The sequence below is a fragment of the Sebastes umbrosus genome, chromosome 7 (assembly GCF_015220745.1).
Source record: "Sebastes umbrosus isolate fSebUmb1 chromosome 7, fSebUmb1.pri, whole genome shotgun sequence".
Taxonomy (NCBI): domain Eukaryota; kingdom Metazoa; phylum Chordata; class Actinopteri; order Perciformes; family Sebastidae; genus Sebastes; species Sebastes umbrosus.
Genome location: NC_051275.1, coordinates 25,461,944 through 25,485,640, shown reverse-complemented (window position 1 = coordinate 25,485,640; position 23,697 = coordinate 25,461,944). Strand labels below are relative to the sequence as shown.

Below are 23,697 nucleotides of genomic sequence, written 5' to 3'. Positions count from 1 at the left end.
CTTCTGATTCGACATTTATTCTAACCTATACTGCATCGATTCATACTAAACAATGAGGCTCTTTATTATTGATCACTCTGTTGCTTTAACTGAGCTCAGCCCTCTCTGTGTGTCTGTCTCTCTGTGGGGACAGGAGGTCTTTGATGTCTGCAGGCTGATCACAGATCAGATACACACTCTTCAGATCCATAAGCCACCCCTCCTCTCTCTCTCTCGCTCTCTCTCTCTGCCTTTGATCTGCTCTCTGAACGTCCTGGAGCTGCTGCTGCTGCTCAACACAAACCCAGAGCAGCAGCAGCAGCAGCAGGCTGACATGGTGAGAGGACCGGTGCGGGAAACACACCACCACACCTCTCACCGGGCTGCTGGCGACTAATAACCACCGAGACTCTGATCTACACGCTCCCTTTATAGCAGGTAAGAAGAGCTTGTTATTAGTTTTTGAATGCACTTAACTCTAAACGATATGCAACAAGCGTTTGGTTGATTTCAGAAGACAAAACATGCACCTATAAGTCTCTAAATTTATATTATAAGGAGTTTTATTATAGAGACACTGCAAGATAATTAAATAACAGATACTATCAGTCTATTGTTTTGTTTGATTTCTAGTTATGGATGTTTGGTACATGCATGGTGACAATATTATGTGTTTTTAAAGACATTTTTTTATGTAATGTCCTTATATGAGAAAGTCTTGCTCATGCAAATCTGTGAAAGCTGTCTAAGTCGCAGCTGCTGATGGGACTTTAATCAAACTGCTTCAATTAACTCTGCTGCAATTTGCACGTGTGTGTGTGTGTGTGTGTTTGTTTTGCTGCTTTATTGCAGAAAAATATGTTTTTAAATGTGTTTCAACACCCTCGACATCCAGTTTCCCACTTTATAACTACCTTCTGTAACTTTAAGGTTGGAAGTTTCAGCTTATTTCACACAGAATGACTATTATAGTCAGCATCAGTATTATGTGTATTTTGTATATTCTTGTTATATTGCATCATTGGAGCTATATTGATGTTTACAACTCAATGTTTTTATGACATTGAAAATGTTTAGGTGTGTTGTGCATCATTTTATACAAATTTCCCCAAAAATTCAGGGGTTCATTTGGAAACTCTCACAATCTCGACTTAATATAAAATATAAATATCGTAAAACAATACATATTTTATTTTGATCATTACCACCAATACAGGCAAGTTCAGGTTTGTTTAACCTCTTAAACCCCAATGACTGACTAACTTGCTGTGTAGCCAATCTTTATTCACACCCACAGGATTCAATTTTATATTTAGATTCAGAAAATCTAAGCCAACCAAATATAATTTGTATTCTTGATAAGTTATTGAGAAGAGACAATATGATAACATACTTAATCTCAGTCTTCTATGTTGTCATTTTTTTTCAGCCGCAGGCAACAAGTGGTTCATCAAAATGGTCCGGATCCTTCAGCACACCTTCTCACTTCTACTCACTGTGCACGTCATATATTCAACTCTGGTAAGCGTTTCATCACATTTTCTCATTTTGAACACAAGAAAGCAAGAGAATCTAGTGTTTTTGATTTGCTCACAACCTATAATCACCCGAAAACGTGTTATTGTGTGTGTATAGTTTGTCTCTTGTAGTCCTGTAAACATTAACAAAGAAAGCTACACTGCACCTAGGGCTGGGCAATATGACATATGATATACTGTATACGATATACAGTATATCATCATGATATACTGTATACGATATACAGTATATCATAAAAACGATAAAAAATGTCTATCGTATATATTTTGCTATATTGTTTCTATCATGATATAGGCTATGCACACAGGAGTACAGAAAAATAGGCTTTACCTTATTTCATATAGAATATTTATTTATTTATTGAACCACAAGAAAACATTCTATATCACGATATAGATCGTTATCGTGATATGAAATGATTTATATCGTGATGGAAGATTTGGGCCGTATCGCCCAGCTCTAACTGCACCTACAGTTACGCTACATTATCTGCTCCATTTAAGCTTTCAACTGCATTTCACGCACTCTCCATGATAACTAGGCAAACCCCAACTTCTCCAAAAGTGAGCTTGCAGAGGCTGCAAACTCTTAAGTCTTTGCACAAACTGCACCCATGAACTTGAACTGCTCACACTGTGGGATCTGTAAAGTCCTTGCTGGTAACACTCTGACAATGCTGAGTATCGTTTTACCTTTGTCTACTGCACTGTCCTGATTGTATTCGCTATCTAGTCTCTGGTTTTGGCGATCCCTGTATTGTTTGCTTGTGTGACTTAGATTTCTGCAGCTGCAACTATTTCCCACAGGGCTCATTAAAGTTTCATCTTATCTCATCCCAACAGTATCAGACTTGTTTTCAAGAGGAGTCCAAGGCGGGGGTTGATCCTCTTAAACTATTATGGGAGAGATTATGATGCATAGCTGTGGATTCAGTTTTCTGTTATGGATGAAAGTGGTGATGAAATACAGGAATTTCTAACTTTCACCAAATGACTGTCCCTCTCAGATTCCTGTGGGGGCCGAGGAGGAGAGCAGGGAATGCAGAGAACAGGAGTACAAGGACCGGTTTGGGAACTGTAAACCCTGCAAGCAGTGTGATGCAGGACAGGAGCTATCAAAGGTTGGTACAAAACAGTTTTGGACTTGAGTTTAAAAGAAAAGATCTGTCTGAAGTATTCACTCAAGGAGCATTTTCCGTAGAGCCGCTAAAAGGAAAAAATAGTCCCTTGTTTATTCAGGAAAAGGAAAATGTAGTAACACAAGGGATCCATAACAAGTCAGTTGAATCAACTTCCTTAAACTGAAAACAAGTGGGATGGATTATTCCTGTGGTGAAAAAAAAATCTCCACAAAAAAACGCGAAACCGTTGGGTTCAAGTGTATCTTATCCAGGGAACCAACATTATTTATTACTTCCTCTCTTTCATGCAGAGAACAGCCAAGCTGTTATTAGCTTTTGTAGAACACCGACCCCTCTTTAATCAGTCACACCCACACTTTTGACCTTCTGCAGCTGAATGGCTTCCATTGTTTCTCCCCATTGCACCCTGTCCAACTTATTGTCTTCACTGTTTGAAGCAAGCCATGCCTAAGCTTGCTGCTCTCTTTCGACTGGGAATACAGTTTTTTCCACCACCTTAGCCACAGGTTTTTGTGTGCTTTGTACAAACAGGCCTCTATAGTGTCAGCTTAGAGGCTTTCCTCTCTGGCAGCAGCTACTTTTGCAAGTGTAGGCAGTGATGTAAAGGTGAATGAAGTATAATCACTGAATCAGTTTGTGGCAGGCAAACATTAAGAAACCATTTCACTTTTTTGATTTATATTACAGTAAATAATGGTACACGTCAAAACCTCTCAATCTTAACAAGTCGTCTTTTGTATCATGCGCTGCTTTGCAAAATGTCACCTGTGCAGTTTACCCTGTTTCAATATTTTAAAAGGTTGGTACAAAAGGTTAAAGGTTAGGACAGTAAAAGACAGATTGCTGCTGCAGTATCAAAAAAAGACAAGTTCAATTATATTTGGAGCTGCATCGATTAATCGATTAGTTGTCAACTATTAAATTAATTGCCAACTACTTTGATAATCGATCGGATTGAGTAATTCTTTAAGAAAAAACAGGTCAAAACTCTGTTTCCAGCTTCTTAAATGTGGATATTTTCTGGTTTCTTTACTCCTCTATTACAGTAAACTGAATATCTTTGAGTTGCGGACAAAACAAGACATTTGAGGACGTCATTTTGGGCTTTGGGAAACACTGATCAACATTTTCTGACATTTTATAGACCAAACAACTAATCGATTAATCAAGAAAATAATCAACAGATTGATCGACAATGAAAACAATCGTTAGTTGCAACCCTTATTATCCTGGTGGTAAGTTAAAACAGTTTCAACCCATTTGACAGATTTCATTTCTTTGTTTTATAGTTTAAAGGCACAAAAAATTCACTAAAATGTAATCTGATTGGAACCTGTTGTTACTCCCAAAGTGATTGACAGGTCTTTAAATACTTTTAAAGTAATACACAGACTAAAAAAACACTATACCCCCCCACCCCATTTATATTGACAATGGTGGACTAATTGAGACACCTCTGTGATTAGGGCTGCAACTAATGATTGTTTTCATTGTCGAATAATCTGTTGATTATTTTCTCGATTAGTTGATTAGCTGTTTGGTCTACAATATGTCAGACAATGGTGAAAAATGTAGATCAGTGTTTCCCAAAGCCCAAGATGACGTCCTCAAATGTCTTGTTTTGTCCACAACTCAACGATATTCAGTTTACTGTCATAGAGGAGTAAAGAAACCAGAAAATATTCACATTTAAGAAGCTGAAATTGGAGAATTACTCCAACCAATTAATCGATTATCAGAATAGTTGGCGATTAATTTAATAGTTGACAACTAATTGATTAATCGTTGCCGCTTAACTCGGTATTATGCAATACAATTCAGCAGCCCATAAAACGACCATGAAGTTGAATCAAAACAGTTTAAACAAAAGCTGAACATTTTAACCTTCATGAGTGTTTGATTTATTGCAGGGCTGTTGTATTAGACTTGCTAGGTTTACCTGATAAACTGAATGCATATGAGAATATACCTGCTATTTATATAGTCAAAAGATACTGATGGGCCTAAAAAAACAATAGCTCAGTAGCTTCAGAAGGAGACTTTTGCCCTCATAACCTAATTTCAGGTAATTACACTATATAGTAAGGTATGTGTTTACATGATACAAATTAAAGGCAGCTTTAAGTATTCTGCTAATAAAAAGGTTGGTAAACTGACTTTAGGTGGGTTTACACTCTACTACATCTTTGAGTACTGGTGTGTATCACCCTTGACATCTGTTGCACACATGCATTTAAGCCCAGTTGCCTTTAATCTCAGTGCACACAGACATGCACTCTGTGGTTGGTAATACGCTTCAGTAGTCCTCGTGTTCCTCTGCCAGCTCAACAGGCATGAATGCTGCGAGCCACCCCGGGGTCCTGGTTAATAATTGGCTGCCTCATTCTTTCTCTGAAGGTAGCGGGATGCCGGCTCACAGTGGCGACCCGGGCCTGCACTCAGAGAAAGTTTCCCAGAGAAACAACTTCTGATCTGAGCTCTGCGTAACCAAGACAATCTGTCCATATTCTGAAAGGCACGGCTGGCCGTTTGGGAGGGAAGCAGACTTTTGGAGTCACTCTGTGCAGCTGCCATAGAGATCCCAGAGGAATGTGCCCCAGTTTGCTCTGGAAGTTTGCCTCTGGAAGCCGCTCTTAGGCGAGCTGACAAACATCAATTAGCCTCTTCACACTAACTGTAGCTAAAGGAACCACCCACACAGAGGGAATGTCCATTAAAACCACTTATTCTTTTTCAGACATATTTCATTCTAGGTTTCATTCATAGTAAGTCTCTTGTGTTGTGTCAAGCATGAAGGGGAAGGGGTGAATTGCTTTCCAGAGCATGCTGGAAAACTGCCAGTGGCAAAAAAAAGAAAGAAAAAAAAAGGCAGGAACACAACTTTGATGTGTCAACATCTTGTAGTATATGTCGCAAGAGTGTAACATTTCCGTTAGCCACACTCCCAGGGCAAAGGACTTCTGGATGGTACTGGCTAAAGAGAGAAAGAAAGGAGTGCATAAGCAAAATCAGAGTGGCCAGACATTAGCTGCACTATTCTTGTGTCTAAAGAAGGCAGAAAAAAAGCTTTAAAAAGTGTAATAGAGGACAACAAAAGGAATAAGAGTATGTTTTGTCTCAGACAGAACGCTGCTTTAACTAACATGCATTGTTTTCAGCGTTGTTTCATTACCAGATCAGATGACTGGCCGCCCCCCTTGTGATTCCCTCCTAATCTCAGAAATATCTCTGCGTCTGAACATGCTTCACGTCCCAGCCAGCTCTCTCTCTCTCTCTTTCTCTCTCTCTCTCTCTCTCTCTCTCTCTCTCTCTCTCTCTCTCTCTCTCGCCGCTCCTCTCCCCTCCGCACTGCTGTTATGCTTGGCAGTCTCAGCCAAACTAGATCAGGAGATAGGACAGGGAAATGGGATGTTAAGCATCTGCTTTTTTTGGACGGCTTTGTGACGTGATATCACCTTAAAGTACATATGGAAAAGGAGGGACTTTTTCTTGACAACTTCCCTTGTAGTTTTCTCTCCAGATGTTTAGTTTCATCTGATCCAAATTGGACAATATGCAGATAATCTAACTGAAGAGCAACATAAAATATTGTCCCATAACTGCTAGCAGGTGTCTGTAGTCGAGTGTTTTGTGGTATTTTTGCTGGAAATATTGGCGTTGCAGGGAGGTTAAACAGACTGGATATGTGTTCTTTTGTTGATATTGGTGGCTGTTTCGTTGTAGTTGCGTTGGAAAAGGTGTATACATTGTGTTCTCACCTTTTCATACAATAACTTCAACATCACAGTCTTTCTTTCAGCTGCTAAACTAGTCTGTCAGTGCAGGATGTGAGCTCTGTGGAGCTTTGTTAGCAGGGATAAAAGAAGAAAGAAATCACTCCTTGATGATCTGTGCTGCCTGGATCAGAGGGGCAGAAGTTGGCTCCGTTTTCCTTTTGTTTCAGTGCTCTGACCTGCTCGCGTCTACGTGGCATCAGCCCCCATCCTGCCATTAGGTGCCCCACAGGCAGAGCTTGTGCCAGTGCTGGACGTAGGGGAGACGAATCATCGCCGGGCCCCTTCCTTCATGTGGAAGTGGGTCACAGAACCACTGTGAGGTACCCTGACGTGGCTGGGCCTACAGCGCTTTCTTAAGGACCAGTATCAGGGTTGAGTGCCATGGTAGTTTTCCAGCCTCCCCTGGCTCAGTCTGAGCTTCATTCCCATCAGACAGGCCAGACCACGGCTTGCAACAGTGGGCGGCCGAGTCCTCTTTATTCCGCCTTTCCCCTCTTTATCACTCATCAGCCACCCCCTCTCTGTTTCTCACTCTTTCTCTGTCTCTTCCCTCCCTCTGTTCCCCCCCACCTCCACTTTTCCCTTCCCTGCCCTGCTGGAGAGCAAGGCCTTATATGGAGAGTTCATAACAACAGCTGCAATAGTCCAGCCCTAGCTGGTCCACCTCGGGCCAGGCCTGGCCCAAGGGTTCAATGTCAGGCTCACATGTGTTTGGCTGGAAGTACTGAAATTCTCATCTTCTGTCCCGACTCTACGGTGCCATCACACGATCGCATCTCTGCCGCTAACGTCCCTTTTAATTTCTTGCCAGCCTGCTTCCCCAAACCCAACCCCCATATCAGACTCTTGTGCCCACATTCCAGCAGGACTGCATGCCCGGGCAGTGAAATGGGACACGGGCGATGAGAGAAGAGAAGAGAGAAGCCCTGTTTGAAGCTGGCCTTCACTTTAATGATATATGAGTACCCCCCCCCCCACCCCTCCTGTCTATCCTCCTGGCTTTGGATTGCAGTGTGGCAACACTGGACAACAGGAGGGCAGCTGCTACGGCGCTGATAATGAATGATCAATGTATGATGTCACCCCTGCAGGGTCTCTTCACTCAGTGTGGTGTACAGTAATATCAGCTGTCATGTAAATGTCAGTTTGTCATTGAGGTCACCAGTCTTTTAACATAATGTTTAGGGACGTGAGAACCAATTAGGAAAGAGACAAAACAAGACGAACATTGGCAGGTGGAAATGAGCAGCAGGAATAATAAATACAGGTAATTTGGAGTTAATTTAGTGTTGAGATTGGTATTGCGATATTTTGCGTGGTAATCGATTATATAAACTATTACTATTGCAAATACAATGTAGACTGTAATACAACAGTTCAGTTTGTGGGGTGCATGATGCAACATTTATGTTTTTATGACAGTGTTGGTCAGTCTGCTTGACCGACAATCCCATTTTGCTGAAAGGCTTAAGTATCGTGATAATATTGTATTGTGGGGCCTCTGGTGATTCCCATCCCTAGAGATTGGGTTCCTCTCACCATAAATTTACTTCTTAACTATACCAGACGTCCATATTTCTACATTGCCAGTTGCTGTATATAACATGAAAACAAAGTGAAATGTGAAAGAGTTCATCTGACTTTGAAATTCCTGTAACTCATACAACCAAACACAATGCATATTTGATCATCTGTCCAGACTATATATATTTTGGTCATAGAAATCAATACAAGTTTCTTTATCATATGCACAACAATTACAGCAAGTAGTCGTTGGCAATGAAAATCTTGGGTCTCAGATTCTAAGTTAAAATATAGGGCTTAAATATAAACATAAATAAATATAAGGTAAGTAATGTAAATTTGTGGAAGAAAAAATATCTTTCATAACTTAGTTTTTGCTTCAGGTGAACAAATCCTCAAAAGGTGGTTCAGCATTAGATCAGTCACACGGTAGTAGGAAGCTGTGCTTTTAAAGTGCACTTTCAATTGTTGAAGACAAAAAGAGTATTCATCTTATTTTCTCCGTATACCTCTCCGTAATCCTTGCCCCCTTCCTGAAGCGTTTCCTTTGCTTGCTGGCCTCTCAATCAACGGGACACTCACAGAGTCTGCTTGGAGAGGGAGTCACACAAAAACGCAGCAATAAACTTGCAATAATACAACAGTGGGTGTCCCCTAGGGCCTTTATCATTCAAATGCCTGGCCTTTCTGGGTCTTGCAGCGGAAGGCCGCTCATTCATACTGAGAGAGTCAGGGAGATTATTGCCAGTGTAAGATGGACTCTCAAAAGAGGCAGGCCATTGTTCTCCTCTGATCCCGCGAGCCAAGATCATTCTTTAATTCCAGACCCCCGGTAGTCCACATTCAAGCCCTCTTTTCACCAGCTGCACATCTCCCCAAACCACCGACCCCACCTCTTACCCGGTGTATTTCTCCCGTTAATCCCCCCAGGAATGTGGCTTTGGTTATGGAGAGGATGCCCGGTGCGTGCCCTGCCGGAGCAGTCGCTTCAAGGAGGACCGGAGCCTGCAGAAGTGCAAGCCCTGCCTGGACTGTGGACTCATCAACCGCTTCCAGAAGGGCAACTGTTCCACCACCAGCAACGCTGTGTGTGGAGACTGTCTGCCGGGGTGAGAGGACACACACATCTCCACCAGACAGTTGTGTTATTAATAAGAACGATTCACAATTTCACAATGATAGTCTCACAAAGAAGAGAAACATGTTACAACACACCAGTATTTTTAATATGTACAGGCTGTTCTCATACACCGTTCGTTGCTTTACCTGCAAAGAGTAATGGGGGTGGGTCAGTCAAAAAACACCAGACTCTCCTAGGAGACTCTTGTTCGTACCACGTGTGAAACCAGAAGTCAACGTTGATTTATTTGTTAAGTAACTTCCAGAGCTATATTAACCCAAACCACGATCTTTTCCTAAACCTAACTAAGTAGTTTTGTTGCCTAATCCTGTTCAAGTTGTTTCATGTGAAGACAGAAGTTTATTTTGAAAAGATTAGAGCGGAAATTGGCCAGCATGTCACATGTTGCAGGACATTTGTAGGAAAAAAGGCATGAAAATGAGGAATGATTTTTTATTAGATATCACACAGACGGTTGTATGAGGATACATTGATATGTAACATTATGAACTGTGTTTGTTGCTCCTGTGTTCATGACACCTTTTTAATGTTAAAACATGTAATTTTGTGTCTTCAACAGATATTACAGGAAGACAAAATTAAGTGGTTTCCAGGACATGGAGTGTATACCGTGTGGAGACCCTCCGCCTCCATACGAGCCTCACTGTAAGCACCTCTCCTTTCTTTTACCTCTTCTAACAGTTGGCCTAACATCAGTGGGACCTTTTGTTAAATGTTCCAATGAATACAGTCTATTCATCCCAGCCCACAATAGGTGATGTTTTAAGATGAAACAACAGGCACACAATAGTCTAAAAGCAAACATTACCAGCTACAAAACACTATTAAACTCCTAGCCAGAACCAAAACTCGGGCTGCAGTGCCACAACAAAGCCTGCACTCACACAACATGCCTGCACAAGGTTTTTAGTGTAACCAGAACTACAGACTTTAAAGGGTGGAGCGAGTTATAGTTCATTCACTAAGTCTCTCTGGGTAAAGCAGCAATGTGCTATATGTGCAAATAAATGCTTGGATTTACAAGCTGAGCAGTTGAAAAGCTGAAATGGATACCACTAACATAATGCTGGATTTGCCAACACTGGATTATGTTAGCTCTGAATGTCACTCATTTTCAGCACTCAATTTGGATTAAATGAGCAAACTTCCTTGAACAAATTCTCCATTGATATTTCTAGACAAAACATGTCTCAATAGCATAAAGAAAAAACTAAAAAAGACTGCACTGTTTACATGTTTTTGTTTCAGCACCAGAGTAAACACAACAGGGAGTGCACTGGTTCAAGCAGCACAATTTATTTACTTGTCTCTTTATGTATTGACTCACTTATATCATACATATACATATACATACATATCATATAATATCACTGAATAAGCTAGAGAACATACCATAGCCTAATCATAAATCCAAAAGAAATATTTTATGTGAGAGGAAAGAAAAAAAGAATAATAAAATAAATAAAATAAAAGGAATAAATACATAAAATAAATATAAAAGCTGGGAGAAACAGCAAAACAGACATAATAATAATAATAATAATAATAATAATAATAATAATAATAATTGTTATATAATAATAAAAATAATAGTAATTATGTGAGTGGAAAATAAATTGAAATTCATTGAGTTAATAATAATAATAATGATAATGATCAGAAAAAAAGGAAATGCATAGTATTATAATAAAATAAATACTAACAAATAAATAGGTAGATGAAAGCTGATTGCGAGACAGTACTGGAAGGAGGGTCAGGGGCTATAGTGGATGTCATCATAATAATTCCCCTTATTCTACTTAATAATATAAACATACTTCCCCACAGACCAAAGAGGAGCTGCAACAATTTATTACCTTTTGTGCAGATCCATTATGCAAAAAGGAGACAGGAGGTGTGTTACAGTATGTTCACAAAGCAGGACTCACATTCCAGTAGGCTACAGATCCAATTAACGTCCGTCTTCCGGCCATTAGAAGTAGTTAAGTACAACCTTATGATTTCAGGTTTCCACATAAAACCAACAGGCGAGTGAACTTATACCTTTGGTAATTGAGTGTGACTTCCTGTCGGTAGAGGAGGCTGCAGCTGTTTCTGAGGAGACTTTTTGGCAGCACGAGCATCAGCGCAGTCCCAGCCAGGGTTAGCACCCCCGTGTTAAATAAATGGAGACAGCTCTGGGATATCGGATGGTTTGCTGACAAGCCCCAAATGTAAAGATTTGTTTGGTTTTTCTGTCTAGATTTTTTTTATATTGTTGCAGTGTTGTGTGATGAACGCCGGCCTTGAGACAACTGGCCCCCCTCCGTCTGTTCATTTGTCCATCTGTGCAGCTTCCCGTTTTGATACTGGAGCAGGCCTGCGAAACAAAATGGCCATTGTGTCTGAGATAATAGCTGGTAGTTAGCTCCTACAAGGACTCTCAGTGGAGCATATCCAAATGTTTGAAAGTCTTGCTCCCTCCCTCCAGTGTTATCTTGAGGAGGGTGGTGAAAACTTGAAGGGCAGATCATTCTTATAGGCCACACTGGCCCGGGGCAACGGTGCATCTGTGCAGGGGAGGCAGTCGCCGTCTGGGGGGGACTGTAAATCTTAAACCACCCCCACACCCCACCCCTCCTTTCTTCTCCTCCCTTTCCCCCAGTGGCTTTTTGGAGCCGAGTAAAAAAAACGAGATTGTGTTTTATGGATTCCTTCAGCCTGTTTAATGTGTTTCATCTGCTGGAGTTTTTCAGTGTCACGGTAGACCTCAGAGAGACTAACACACACAGGCATGCAGACAGATACATGCACACAAGTAGAAAGAATCCTTCCTGTTCTTTGCAGCTTAGTTTGTCCTTTTTACCACAATGTTTCTGGATTTACAAAGTCAGATGGACATTTTATCTTTCTTTGTTTAGTATAAAGAGAAACAATGGTGTGGGTGTGAAATGCAGCCAAGAAACATCAGTTGTTTGATATTTTAGGCAGGATATCCCTTCTTCCTCAAATTAAATACTTTCAAGAAACGGGGCAAATTCTTTTATTTGCCATTAATCCTTTTTACTTGCTACTAAAAGAGCTTGTGAAGAGCCAAATGAAACATGATCCGATAAACCTCTGTCCCTCCTGATAACCTCAATGGTCTGTCTTGTGACATAATCTGTATGCGCTCTTGCGGCATGCTTGCTAACTTCAAAGGTTTATGCAACCAGTTCTCACCACAGATGGCACAAAAACATATCAGGCTGGCAAGGTACGGGAAACATTCCTAACTACAAATGCCTGCAAGCAATTCAAACCAGAGCCTTTTAGTTTTCCCATACTCTGCAGCTGGAACGATGATCTCTGCTGATTGCAGATCAGTTTATCCTCGCCGCTGTCCTAATCAAGTTATCATGCAATTATGAAACCACAACCTCACAACAGTAATGTGTTGTCACATTACAAGAAGTGATGATTGTAAAATGTTTTACCACAAACACTTTGGATGTCAGGCTATTGAACGTTATAAATCATTCAAGCAGACATATCCAGATTCGCTTTAAAATGGTGACTTAATATGTTGTCTGTTGCACATCCTTTCAAAGGTGCTCTGTACGATATCCAAAGTATTAATATGGCAACAAACAACTATGTAAAGATAAAGAGGAGAAATGTCTACCTGAGCAGAGAATGAAGTCACTCTCCTTCTGTGTGTGTTGAGCTTCTTCTTGCTTTGTTGACATCGCCGGGCTGGCCGCACGTGTTTTCAGTGCATGTTCTTGCATGTGAGCGATGTTGAGAGCCGTGGGGAGGCAATAGAAATGCTCCCAATCTCGCATTTATAGCACCTTTTATAATACTACTAGAAATGCACTGTAAAAGGCAGTAAAAGTTTAAAAAAGAGGTCCTTTTAAAAGTGTTTTTGTGCAGAATATATTTGCATCTAGAGAAGCTAATCTAAAACAGAAATCCACGTGAATGCTCTCTAACTAGTAGAAGAAACTGAATTCATGATCAAAAATGTAAGGGAATAACAGATGATAAGCTGCACAACTCTTTGAACTAAACTCGTACATTTCATATTCTGTTTGAAATAGCATCAAATCAAGCAAAGCTGTTATATTTCCAAATCTCTGAAAGCCAGAGCAAAGTGGACAACCAAATCTTAGGAGCTACTTTAAGCTACTCACCAGGGTAATGGTCTAGTATATCATGGCTTCTTAATGTATAGTCATTTATAGTGATGACTATAGTCCATAACTTATATATAACACTTGAGTCAAAGTGATCCAAGTTCTGGGTTTGAACCATTATAAATGTCTTCACATAAAATACAAAACAGTGTTTTCACAGCTCTTAAACTGTATATTTTCCACCAAAGAGGACTGCAGTCGGAAACATTTTTATTTCCTCTTTTCTGTTATTCAGAGTTCTGCATAAAACGGCGCTGTGTTCTCCTAAAGAACCTCTTAAAAGAGTTTGTACAGACAAAAGTCAAAGATCCCTCTGAGGTGTAAAGAAGTACTTCTTTTATTTGGAGTATGTGGCATCCCATAAAGTCAACAGGCAGGGAGTGTATGAAAGGCTGTGGTTTACTGGTCTGGTTTGTGTGGAGATAATATCAGCAGGTGAGGTCTCTTCAATGGACCAGTGTTTATCTGTGTTTGCTGCAGCTGCAGGGCGTCTGATAACAGGCTGCCTTTGTGTTGTGGGCCAGATGATGCTCACCTTGGATGAGTTGAATTTGACCTCGACAGTGAAGACCAAATGTTAACATGATGGTCAGATGTTATTCATGGATTACCAATACAATACAGTGTCTTTGTATATGACAGTTATTATAATAATCTCAGCTATGACAACTCATTATGAGTCTCAAACTGAACATTTGATTACACTGTGATGTTCATTTATATCTCAACAGGTGATACTTTGCACCTCTTTTGTGTCTCTTCGTGGTCGTTTTGTGTCTCTTTTTGGTAAAGTTTTACATCTCTTTGTGGTAGTTTTGCATCTCTGGTCATTTTGGATCTCTTTGTAGATGTTTAGTGTCTCTTTTTTTGTAGTTTTGCATCTCTGTTTGGTCATTTTGGATCTCTTTGTAGACATTTTGTGTCTCTTGGTAGTTTTGCATCTCTTTTTGATAGTTTTGCATCTCTGTTTGGTCATTTTGGATCTCTTTGTAGACATTTTGTGTCTCTTGGTAGTTTTGCATCTCTTTTTGATAGTTTTGCATCTCTGTTTGGTCATTTTGGATGTCTTTGTAGATGTTTTGTGTGTCTTTGTGGTAGTTTTGTGTCTTTTTTGGTAGTTTTGCTTCTCTTTTTTGTATTTTTTTCCATCTCTTTTTGGTAGTATTGAATCTCTTTTTGGTAGTTTTTGATCTCTTTGGCGAAGATTTGTGTCTCTTTGTGGTAGTTTTGCATCTCTCTTTGGTCATTTTGAATCTCTTTATAGACGTTTTGTATCTCTTTGTGGTAGTTTTGCTTTGGGTAGTTTTGCGTCTCTTTTTTTGTAGTTTTGCGTCTCTTTGTGACTTCCCAACAAGAAGTGTTAGCAGTAACTTAAAACAGAGGCTCAGGCCGAGGGGCCCCTATCCATTAAATAATGGTCTGTCAATGGATTTTAGCTGCTGTAACAGTTTTTAAGATCTAGATTGTGGCTATATCTTTTAATAAGTAATAAATCATGTTTCTGACATTATGTACTTCTCAGTGCTTATATCAATGCTCCATTATTGAGCCCTCGGGGTAAAAGGAAGTTGTGGAGCACTGCTTTGAGTTTTTTTCTTTCTTCCCTGAGGAGGAATGTTAAAATACCCTTATCCCCTATCAGGCTGAATAAAAAAACTGCCCAAAGCTAAAGTAATGTTTACAGTGCGTAACAAAGAGCTCTTGGATGTGAAAGGGTTGAAACCAGTTCCCTTTATGATTAATGTACTGAAAAGCAAACAGCAGGGCTCACTGAAAAAGACTTTCTCAAACAAAAAGTCATTCATTATATTTGCCATATTTATCAACAATCGCTCACAATTTCTTTTTTCCCCGAGCTAGTCTGTTTGTTTCACAGCATACTTTTAATATTTGCTCTGCAATAACCCACACCCTTCCTATCATACATACATTGATCAGGAAAATTATATTTGATTACTGATAATGATCAGAGACAATCATGTTAAGCTGTTTAATATGTACATGGTTTCAGAGAGAAATGTCACTCAACTTGAGAATTCAGGTGTGCTACTGTTTTCTTCTTCAACTCCCTCTTAAAGCTACAAACCAGAGCTGAGGTTGTCATGCTGGACATGCGGCTCACATGCTGATGTCACACTGCTCCCTGATGCACAGCATGTCTGAAAATGCACAGACTACTGTTTCTTTGTAGACAACCTCTGTTTGATTAACAGTAAACGTGCTGCTGCAGATACGGCTGGTTTAGGATTTTTCATAACCCAGTTGTCCAAGTGAATCCAGGACGTTGATTTGTGTCATGGTTCAGTCTCAACCTGCAATCGCTTATCCCTGGTAAGATCCCAGATTTCTTGGAGCCTTCAGAGTGATGTCTCCTCGACTGGAATGTGAGGGATTAATTTGAGTGGTATTTTTTACCCCTCAGAGTATGAATCACCAGATTATTGCGATCTTATTCTCCCATCCATTCCTCTTTGGTTTGATCTAAATTCATACAACTAACTTAAAAGGACAGTGTGTAACATTTGGGGGGATCTATTGGCAGAAATGGAATACGTACATTTTTTCGTGTCACTTAAAAATAAGAATCGTTGTGTTTCCGTTACCTTAGAATGAGCTGTTTATATCCATAAATGTACAGTATACTATACGTATATACCACATTGGCTGCTTCAGCCCAAGTCAAAATCAAGTAATGCAGCTTTAAACAATATCAGAAAATGCCAATAACTTACAATAAGTTGTGTTCATCCCTTTTTGTAAAATTAAAAATGCCATTCATTTTGAGAATGATTGAAAGTTTCTGCTGTTTTTAATATTGCTACTCTTTAATTTACATTCGGATGACATTTTGTGCCTTTATCTCTGACGAGTGCTTGAAAGGATAATTACATGTAGCAGATGCCAGTTTTTTAAAACAAGACTGCCAGTTCATCTGTCTTGCGTTGATATCTAGCTTTAAGCCGTATTAAACCCTGATGATGTGTATTTGTGGGAACTTGTATAATGAGCCAAAAGTCTTTTTTATGAGTGTGTGTGAAGGGTCCTGAGGGTTGGGCAAACCTTGACGTCACGTTTCCCCCTCGGGCAGAATGGGAACTTTTTAACAGCAGCTTGAAATCAGTGCATGTGCACACAACTCACCACCACAGACACAATGACACACAGAAGTGTAAAAAACACCTACACACTAATATCTGACCTAGTTCAAAAGCCTGACCAGCTTGTCTGCCTCTTGATTTGTGTGACTAGCATGTGAAGGAGCCTGGGGGCGGAAGGGGAAGAAATGTCTGTAAATCATCTTCTGTGGGGAGCGAGACAGAGGCAGATAAAGGGAGAATCCACCACAGGCGTTTTCTCTTTGAACTCCTCTGCGTATTTCATTAGACTTTTAGCAAAGACATGACTGGCTCGAGGCTCAAAGGAATAATTTGTCTCACGTTACCCGACTCTGATTGGTTGAGGAGTGTCGGATAGTATGAAGTAGCTGCTCCTCGTCATGCGTTCCCCCATAGCTGCTATTCATGAGATTTGTTGTGTGTTCATTCTGGTTTCACATTAATGCCACTCATCACCTTGAAATAGGTCCGCTATCATGTTGTCAATCTGAGAATCAGTCACCATTTCACACCTTGCTGTTCAGCTGTATTTCACACTCATCTCCCTCTCTCTTCTTCACAGGCAGCGGGCGTGTGAACCTGGTGCCGCTGCCCTCGGTGGTGACCAGCCCGCGGGACATGGCCCTGGCCGCAGTCATCTGCAGCGCTCTGGCCACCGTGCTGCTGGCCCTACTGGTCCTGTGTGTTATCTACTGCAAGAGACAGCTGCTGGAGAAGAAGCCCAGCGGTGAGTCATAACGTCTGCACACGCTTGTTCACGTTTTCTTGTGTCAAAAAAGTGTATCTGTGAAAAAAATGTTTCAGATATCAGGACAGGTGTGTTTTAATAGATGCCAAGAATAGCTGGAGCTTAAGGGGATTCTTTAAAACAATATATTAATGAGTGGTGCTTTGACAAAATTTATGCAGAGGCCTAAAGCTAGGTTCACATTTTATCTATGGATGCACCGATATGACTTTTTCAGTCCCGATACTGATAGCGATAACTGGGCTTTGGGTACCGATCCGATATCGAGTACCGATCCGATACCAGTGTTTCATTAATAAGCTGTATGCCTCACTGTGTGGAAGTGACTAGGATCATTCTTTTATGTGTAAGGCAACATCAGGCTGGAATTAAACATTGCTTTCTTAACTTAAAGGGACTGTTTGTAACTTCTTACACGTATAAATCAATCCGGGTCGGTGTCCCATGCGCGCTCGCGTGTCGCTACGCTGTTCAGACTCAGACTCCAACACAAACTACATGGAAGCACCAAAAATGCAAAGTTATATCTAGTGAAGCCCGTCTTGCTAAACAGTGTTGGCCGCGGTCGGAGAACGCAGGGGAGACCGTAGCTTTGGTCTCCAGGGCCGGAGTCTCTGCTGTACTCTGACTGCCTGCTTGCCTTCACTCACAGCCTCGCTCCACCTCACGTGCATGCGCGCACACTACACACTGCAGAAGAGTTAGTTTAGCTCTGAGAATATCTAGTAAATGAACAGCTGACGTTTGTGCAGAAATAAATGCTGCAGCTCCTCCAGACCAACAGAGGTTTCCCGTGTCTTGTGAAGTGACGGGGCTCCGTAGCAAGTAACGTTATCGTCTCCGACCAAAACTCCGGTGTCTCCCCTGTTGTCTCCGGCCGCGGTCGGGAGGCTGAGGCAGGAAAAGCCAACACTAGGATCAGCAGTGATTCATGGAGAGACCTTCGTCTGGTCAGCTAACATTACTGCCAAGCAGGTGAAATATAGAGTGATATTGTGGTTTTAGCTGACGTGTGTCGCCTCACTGTTTTGAGCGATGCTCGTTCATGTCTATGTAGAGCGAGCACAAGCATGAGCCCGACGCTGACTTTTGTTGATTTAACGGCCACAGGTGTTGCTGTTAACAAGCATTTCTGATTCTTACAAACAGTCCCTTCAAGTCAGTATCGGCCTGACATCCGATCCGATATCGGTGCGTCCCTAATTTTATCACTATAAAGACTTTTCATCACCACTGCAGCTGCTCTCTAAGGAGGAAGTGCATTTTTCACGAGCCAGGGTTGCATGTGGTTCTGTGCAGCGAAAATTTAACTTTGACCCCCCTTCCCCAGGTGCTGCTGGCATTTCAATGCACGGCCAATGAATCTCCAGAACAATTTGTTCTTGGAGTTACTAAAAAGGAGAAAAAGCTCATACTTTATTCCAAAATGTATTCAGCTCTTAAAAAGACCAAACAAAATAGATATACATAGTGATAACAAGTTTGCTTCTGTGCTTTGAGATGTACCGAGCAGGCAGTTGTGTGGAAGTTGTAGCTTGAAGCAAAATCTTTGTTCTTTTTATTACTTAGTGCACTGCAGGGATCAACGGTTGTGCAAGAGCCAAATACATGCATGTGAAAATACGAGTGGCACTTATAGAGCCCTTAATAAGGTAAATAAAGATGAGCATGATTTCATCGCTCTTTTGTGAACTACAAAAACAGAGTGCCAGCTCATCTGTCAGCTGTGATCTCCAGTGCTAATCCTTATTAAACCCTGATGTTGCATATTTGTGGGAACTTGTATAATGAGCAGCATTCTTGAGGCCAAAAGCGTTTTGAGTATGTGAAACGTCCCGGGGCAAAGAATTAATGACATCATGTTTTGCCTGAAACAAAGAGTGTGGTAGAAGCTACCAAGGCGTTACCCGTTGTGTGTTTTTCTCACTGTAATGCTGTAAGGTGAATGCACGAGTTAAATATTTTTCACTCAGTCCAAACATGCACCCCACCCTTCACCCGTGCTGCTGCAAAACGCTAACACAGTTGCTTTTCAAATTATAGAAAAGAATTTTAATCGGCCTCATGGACCTGAGGGTTGTGAAGCATTTCCCAACACATTTCACCTGACAGCGGCAATTACATAAAAAATCCAGACTGGTTTCTGTTATTATTAATAAGAGTGAAGCATTTCTTCTATAAAAGTAAAAAGGGTGCCAACTTCTAATAAGGCATACTTTATAAAGGGCTACATTTTGGGTTGCCAGGTTGTGAAAAACTTCTTTGGCTGTTTTTTATTTATCCCTTCTGCTTGATAATAATGCAGTTATGAATGCTGGTAATCGATTAGTAAACACGTAAAAGGTTGTTAATAATACATTTTGGTCCAATGCCAGTCGAGACAGTCAAGGAGATTTTTCACAATCTGGCAACACAAAAGTTGTTCTTTTCAATGGTTTGTAACCAGTGGTGGAATGTAACTACTTCTACTCAAATACTATACTTAAGGACACTTTTGACATACGTATACTTTACTTGAGTATTTCCATTTTGCTACATTTCAGAGGAAATATTGCACTTTTTACTCCACTACATTTATTTAAACTTATAGTTACTAGTTACTTTTTACATTAAAAAAACATATACTTACTTGAAATGATGTGGTACTATTAGGAAACCATCTTCATCAGGTAAACTCAGTATCTTTTTTTAAATCTCTTCTTAAGACTCACTATAATCTCATGGCTTTTTCTGAACAGGTGGTATATTGTAACTATTTAAATGATTTTATCTTGTTTATATCGTAAGTTCTGGATCTTAATTACTTTTATTGTTTTTATTGTAAAGCACTTTGTAACTTTTGAAAAGTGCTTTATAAAGTTATTATTACTAATCTACACCGTAGTATACTAAGTATCTTGGCTCCACATTGACAAACTATAACATTAAAATACTCTTACATGTACTCGCTAGTGATAAAAACAGAATATAATATTCTCTTAATGATATTATTCTGCATAATGAGTAACTTTACCTATGGTACTTTAAGTATATTTTGCTGCAGGACTTTTACTTGTAATGGAGTATTTTTAGACGGTGGTATTTCCACTATTACTGAAGTAAAGGATCTGAGTACTTCTTCCAACACTGCTTGCAACTGATCTATAAAGCTTTAGTAAACAGTTCCTTAACCATTAATGCAGCATTTGTAAAGCTTTCATAGAGGACACCACATTATTATTAAAGTGTTACCAGTAGAAGATCTCTGCTGTACTGGGACATGGGTTGTTGTATGCCTCAGTGGTTGACGGTCTCCACCATGTTTCCTCAGCGGCCTCTCTGAGGTCCCAGGATTGTCCCTACAGTGGAGCAGAGCTGTCCTGCTTGGACCCACGTTGGCTCCATGACTTTCCCCAGAGACCCTGCTGCCAGTGTCACCTGGGCCCCGGACAAACCTGTGGTAGGTTGTGGTTCAGACTAAAGCCGTAGCCGATCAAACAACTGATGACTAAAGGAAAGCATTGTATTGTAACTTCAGTGGTAGACTGTAAAGTGGCCTCATTGTGACTTTAGACTAGGAGGTGATGTTGTATATGTGTGTGTGCGATGTTCAGGTCCAGTCCACCTGATCCCATCTCTGTGCTGTGATGAGAGCTGCAGTCTGGGCCGCAGCCTGGACAACAGTCCCTTCCAGTCCCAGACAAGCCTCAGTGACGGGTGAGGAAAATGTGTATGCTCATGAAGATGAAACAAAAATGTGACAGAAATTTTAAAGTTGTAATAATTTTTTTCTTCCCTTTATAAAGAATAGTGGGTGGTAGAATAGGATGAAGACAAAGAACATAATCACTAACTCCAACTGAATAGCTGCAGTTAATAAACCCCATATTACATGCACTACATTACTACTGAACATAACACAGTGTTGGGTGACGCCTTTATCTAAACTGCCTGACAACCGTCAACCATTTTCAGCCTGGAGGGAAATTACTACAAAAACCCTGCAATGTTTGCACCACGCTCTGCTGACTGAGCTGAACCTTTTACAACTAGTTGATAGGCAAACTCAACATTAACCGACCAACAAACAAGATTTCATGCCTTTGCAAGATAAATGAATCACGGGGGACATATGGCTCAACATATAGAAGATGATGACTGTAGCTTAGCTGGTCCCAACTGCGTAGAATATTGTACTGTGTTCAATAAAGCATGTAAAGTAGGGAGCATACCTGTCTTCATACACTGAGAATAAAAGAACTTTGCTATGCCTACAGTAACGGCATTCTCATTTCTGTTGCTATTTGAGGTGCTGTAGTTATAATTTAATGGGGTTAATTACATTCTTTGAAGCGCCGAGAACAAACCGAGGGCATCTTTCATAAAAGTGTAGCGCCACTGGGTGCGGCTGTGAACAGAGATTCATGATGATAACCATAACTCTCTTTATTACCCTTCCCAGAAATACACATCAGGATGAAGAGAGCACCCCGGTTCACGTAGGAGGACATCCTGAGTCGGTCTGCAAAGAGGCTGGAGGGGTGAGAGGGAGTTTAGAGCCTCAGTGCAACGCTGAACCTGCAGGGAGACTGGAAGTGGAAGAAGATGATGGGGATGGGGATGAAGAGGAAGGGTGCAGGTCAAGGGAGAATCCACCGGAGAGGACCAGACAGAGCTACAGTGAAGCTGTGACAGATGCACTTCTTCCCAGACTGCACTCATCAAGTCAGGAAGGTGAGGTGACATATTTCTCTCATGCAAAAGATTGATTTCTATTTTTCTAGATACAAAACTGCACACACTTTTCTACTGAGTCATCTCTGGTTTGCTTTTTTATTTTACGACATACTATACTATGACTTTTTTTCAGCATACTATACGATGACTTTTTTTTATTTTTTTGACACACTACTATGACTTTTTTGTTATAATTTTTTCGACATACTATACTATGACTTTTTTTTTTTTTTGACATACTATACTTTGACTTTTTAAAAAAAGTTTGACATACTATACTATGACTATTTTTTCGACATACCCTACTTTTTCTTTTTACTTCTTTCGTCACACTGTAACTTCAAAACTAGCTGATCACAGAAATAAGACATATGACAACTTTTGCATCCATCCTGTTTTAATTCGGGCCCTGGCTGGCTCTGGGTAGAAGCGTTACTAATCACTGCGTCTGTGTTCCTCTTTCCAGGATGACATGGATCTATTTTGCTCATGTTCCACCCTTGAACCACCCTGGACTCAACAGCCACAGCCAGTTTCCGGATCAGATTACTCACTAGTCCACCCTGTACAGACAAGCAGCAGCCAAGTGTGGTCGCACCGCCTCTTTGAAATGCCTGCCGCTGACCTCAGAGCCCCTCGTCAAAGGGTTCAAACAGAATATGTACATACATGCAAACAAAAGCACTGCTGAGGAAAAGCAAAGCACGAGGGCAAAAGGATAGAGATACACACGCAGAATGTGAACTTGCTGGTTCAGGAGGTGCAATCGAATGAAGTTCAAACATCGAGGAGGATTGACTTATTACCGTGGAGCAAAGTGAGCCTCTGCTCGGCCTCGAGAATGTCTTGCATATTCATGTGTAGGAGAACAAACTGTACCACTGACATAGTAGCTGGTGTTATGAAGCTTTTGTGTGTAAAGGTAACACGTTTGAGTTGTGAAGAAAATTGTCAAAAGTGATTATGTTGCACATTGAAGACAATCTTGATAATATGGAACAAGTTATGTTTAAGTGATAAATGTGTTGTAGATATTGTAAAATATTAAATAGGTCAATATTTTTGTAACATAGACATGAAAATATGATTGCTTTACTTCTCCCAGTTATAGTGTTGATGGTTGTGATTGGTCACTTCCACATATTGTTTTAGTAAATAAACCACTTGAACAAGTTTACATACCAACAAATTCTCAAGAGTTTAGTGAATTCTTGTAAGACCGATTATGAAAGACGTTTCACAATGAGGGGCCCCAGAAGGTGACATGTCCTGACTTTGTCTCTAGTTTGTTTAAACCTAAAAAATGCTGAATCCTACACTTCCCATGATACAGCTCTAGAGCTGAAACAATTAGTCGATAAACAGAAACCGATAGTGGTATTTTCCCCTATTTTTTAGTATAATATGTTGAAAAAATTAAGTCAGTATAGGATGTCAAAAAAAGGTCAGAGTATAGTATGAAGAATTTTTTTTTTTTTTAAAGTCATAGTATTGCATGTCAAAAAAAAAAGTCATAGTATGTCGGGGAAAAAAATAAGTCATAGTATAGTCCGACGAGAAAAAATTAAAGTCATAGTATAGTATGTCAAAAATGTTCACATAAAAAAAACATAGTATAGTCTGTCGAAAAAAAAAGTCATAATATAATCCGTCGGAAAAAAAAAAAAAGTCACAGTATAGTATGTCGAAAAGTTTCACGTAAAAAAGTCATAGTATAGTATGTCGAAAAAATGTATGTAATAGTATAGTATTTAAAAAAAAATCATAGTATAGAATGTGGAAACAATGTACAAAGGCATCGTATGTTATCTGGAAAAAAAAGTTATATTTTACTATGTCGAAAAAAAAGTTATAGTATTG

At 40.2% G+C, this 23,697-nt stretch overlaps 1 protein-coding gene across 1 annotated transcript; it reads left to right on the top strand.

Annotated features, from left to right (window-relative positions):
• The first annotated feature begins 217 nt into the window (after nucleotides 1-217).
• On the top strand, nucleotides 218-23,026 carry tnfrsf19 (tumor necrosis factor receptor superfamily, member 19). Its single transcript, XM_037776198.1, has 10 exons — nucleotides 218-417; nucleotides 1,409-1,500; nucleotides 2,525-2,638; nucleotides 8,890-9,068; nucleotides 9,660-9,745; nucleotides 16,936-17,100; nucleotides 20,432-20,560; nucleotides 20,715-20,817; nucleotides 21,563-21,834; nucleotides 22,304-23,026. The coding sequence occupies exons 2-10, from the start codon at nucleotides 1,435-1,437 to the stop codon at nucleotides 22,306-22,308; spliced, it is 1,119 nt and encodes a 372-aa protein (XP_037632126.1). The 5' UTR covers nucleotides 218-417; nucleotides 1,409-1,434; the 3' UTR covers nucleotides 22,309-23,026.
• Nucleotides 23,027-23,697: the final 671 nt, after the last annotated feature.

Bases quoted from the DNA above. Each gene is read 5' to 3' on its own strand.
- tnfrsf19 (XM_037776198.1), top strand. From the start codon at position 1,435: ATGGTCCGGATCCTTCAGCACACCTTCTCACTTCTACTCACTGTGCAC. The intron at 9,746-16,935 runs GTAAGCACCTCT...TCTTCTTCACAG, and splicing joins GCCTCCATACGAGCCTCACT to GCAGCGGGCGTGTGAACCTG. The intron at 20,818-21,562 runs GTGAGGAAAATG...TACCCTTCCCAG, and splicing joins CAGACAAGCCTCAGTGACGG to AAATACACATCAGGATGAAG.